Genomic DNA, 3,013 nt, shown 5'->3' with positions numbered 1-3,013 from the left:
AATAATTTGGTTCATGCTTGTCTTAATATTAGTTAGAATCATATTATTATTATTATTATATTAATGATAATAAACAACTAATCTTTCTGAAGTTAAGATATTCATAAAAAAATCTCATCACTTTGAGGATTCCCAAATGGTAATTCTTTTTTTTTATAAATTACTTTTTAGAGTTTTCTAACATAAAAGGTAGCTGATGTTGACAGGATTACCTCTCAGTTTTTTAAACAGAACGAAAACCCATAATTTTAAGTGAAAACTGAAAATTTCAAACAGAACCCCATAATTTTAAATGGAAACTCATAATTTTAAATTGAAACTTATATGTTATAAGATAGAATAAACTGACAGAATAAGCTGCATTAAATGAAAAGTAAACTATCAGAAAAAGTAGAAAATGTTTGATAAATTCAAATACTAGAAAGTCTGATGTTTTGAAACTTTAAAAATAAGTTATAATTAATTTTCCCTTATTATTATTAATTATAATTATATTTTTTTTATTTCAAATGAATTATAAATTCTCACATTGGCGCCACATTTTCTCCCAACTTTCCAAACAGAAAAACAGATGAACTGCTTCCGCAACTCATTTCCTCTCCCCCTCGCCATCTTTCTTGTTGCCGTTCTTGGTGGCGGAGCCATCATTACTATCTACTACAGTCATCTTGAGATCGTTCCTTACACGAAGCGCTCCCACTTTGTCCTCCTCTCTCATTCCCTTGAGCGACGGCTCGGCGAATTCGTGTTTCAGCAGCGCAAGAACAACCTCAAGAACGACATCCTTCCCTCCACACATCCCGATAGCGTTCGTGTCAGCTGCATTGCCAAGAATATCATCGAAGCCCTTCAAACGAGGTCTCCGCCATGACAAGCGGCGCCGTGGTGATCTAGATAAGTCCAAGGAGGAGACACGCCATTTGGAGGGATTGAATTGGGAGGTGCTTGTGGTGAAAAATAAGAATGTCAATGCCTATTGCGTGCCGGGTGGCAAGATTGTAGTTTTCACAGGACTTCTTGATCATTTGAGGACGGATGCTGAGATTGCCACCGTAATTGGTCATGAGGTATTTTTTTTTTCCTTCTTGTTATTTATTAAAGTTGAGTGATTCTTCAAGCTTAATTATCTAAGGTTTGTATTTTTGTTTCTTGGAGATTGCCCATGTTATTGCTCACCATTATGTGGAGAAAGTTACAAAGGAATTGGTGTTTGCAGTCGTCCAACTGTTTCTTCTACAATTCAGTGACATTGCCTATATTCCTGATGCAATGTATAAATTTTTGCTGCAATTGCCCTTCTTGAGAAGGTATTTACTTTAATTTCTTTCTAATTTTATCGATATTGAGCACATTTAACTTGGTTATTTCATTGTGGCTTATAATTGCTTTTAGGAACAAACAATATATACCATAAAATCTTGTTTTGATCCTGACACATTTTGTTTGCAATTCATAGATAGTGTCTTTGGAGAATATATAAGTAACAATGACCAGTCTATCTAAAAGTTTATTCAACTAAGTTACCTTTTCTTAGTTGCATATGGAAGAAATTGAACTCTGTAATCCAATTTTATTATGATTCATATCTTACCTGAACAAATTCAAAAAAATTAACTTCATAAGTAATTTAGATGGGTCTTAAGTAATTAAGTAATTTAAAATTAGATGGACCACTTGGGTCATGATAAACCAATCTGCAGTGATACATTGAGGAGAATCATCAAACTCCACAGTTGCTATTCCTGATAACAAGAGATGTAGAATTTCTTGAATTAACACATACTATACTATTTTTTTAGAAAAAGAAAGGAAACATGCATGATTAACAAGTACTGAATTAGATAAACAAAAGAGGAAATTTCATTGTCTAGCTTATTTGCTATGATTTAAATAGCAAACTCAACTGACTATAATGTAATTTTGAGTAGATGAAATCACAACTATTGAAATTACTAAATAATATATATATATATATATATCTGTGGATTAACAAGATGACACCAATTCATACCAGTAAGAAAATGATGTTCTTCAAGGCTGTTGATAAGTTACTTTATCAAATTAGGATTTTCGATTATCGATAGTTTTATTTTACTTTATTTTATTTATTTATCCTTGCTCTTATTCGGATAAATTTGCAAAGCCTAGAAACACAAGGAATAGAAAAATTATCGAAATTTTATCACATTTGGAGGATGGGGTTTCCTCAAAACAATGCAATTTCTTCTATTCTTATTATTCTTCTTGATTCTATACACAAGAATTCTATTAATTGTGATAAGCTTCATTTGCTGCACTTATTTTTGACAGAGCTCTCAAAAGTCTTTAGTTTAAATAGTGTGACTCTGTTGCTGTAAATTGTCAATCTCTGGCAGTATGCATGTTTTATATTAGTTTTACGATTGATTTAATATTTGTTTGGCAGGATGGAAAAAGAGGCGGATTATATCGGTCTTTTGTTGATGGCTTCTGCTGGATATGACCCACATGTGGCACCAAGTGTTCATGAAAAACTTGGACAGATCACCAAACAAACTTCAAGGCCTAAATATCTTTCAACTCATCCTTCACCCAAAAAAAGAGCAGAACTGTTGTCTCAGGCAGAAGTGATGGAAGAAGCACGTTCTGTTTACCGCGATGCGGTTGCCGATCATGTTGTTTCTGCAGATTTTCTATAGATGCTTCATCCTATTCTTTTTTCTGCTGTTATTAATTGGTTTGCCTAATGCTCTAGACAATAACAAAAGATGATATCAGATGATGGAGGAAAAGTAAGAGAGGAAGAAGCTGGTGTAAATTGAGTATTTTTTAGTGTTAAAAAAATAATAATAATTCTCACAAGCTCAAATTATCTGCACATGTAACTTGATGCTGCTTTCTTGATGAGTTTGATGAGTGACTTTACTGTAAACTAACAGAAATGCTGTTGTTTGCATGAGAAAGCTGAGAAATGCAGACAGATTAATGTTTAGATGACTTGTGGATGTCAGTGCCAAAAGTTTTGGTTTAAATA

General features: G+C 32.9%; 1 protein-coding gene across 1 annotated transcript; it reads left to right on the top strand.

The window, feature by feature from the left end:
* Window positions 1-571: 571 nt before the first annotated feature.
* On the top strand, window positions 572-2,678 carry LOC120256235 (mitochondrial metalloendopeptidase OMA1-like). The gene is given in 4 exon segments (XM_039263963.1): window positions 572-853; window positions 855-1,067; window positions 1,156-1,307; window positions 2,426-2,678. Coding segments are annotated over 4 exon segments (900 nt in total).
* The last annotated feature ends 335 nt before the right edge of the window (window positions 2,679-3,013 follow it).

Source organism: Dioscorea cayenensis, unplaced genomic scaffold (assembly GCF_009730915.1).
Source record: "Dioscorea cayenensis subsp. rotundata cultivar TDr96_F1 unplaced genomic scaffold, TDr96_F1_v2_PseudoChromosome.rev07_lg8_w22 25.fasta BLBR01001347.1, whole genome shotgun sequence".
NCBI classification, from domain to species: domain Eukaryota; kingdom Viridiplantae; phylum Streptophyta; class Magnoliopsida; order Dioscoreales; family Dioscoreaceae; genus Dioscorea; species Dioscorea cayenensis.
The sequence above is the reverse complement of the archived record's forward strand: the minus strand, read 5'-3'. Positions and strand labels throughout refer to the sequence as shown.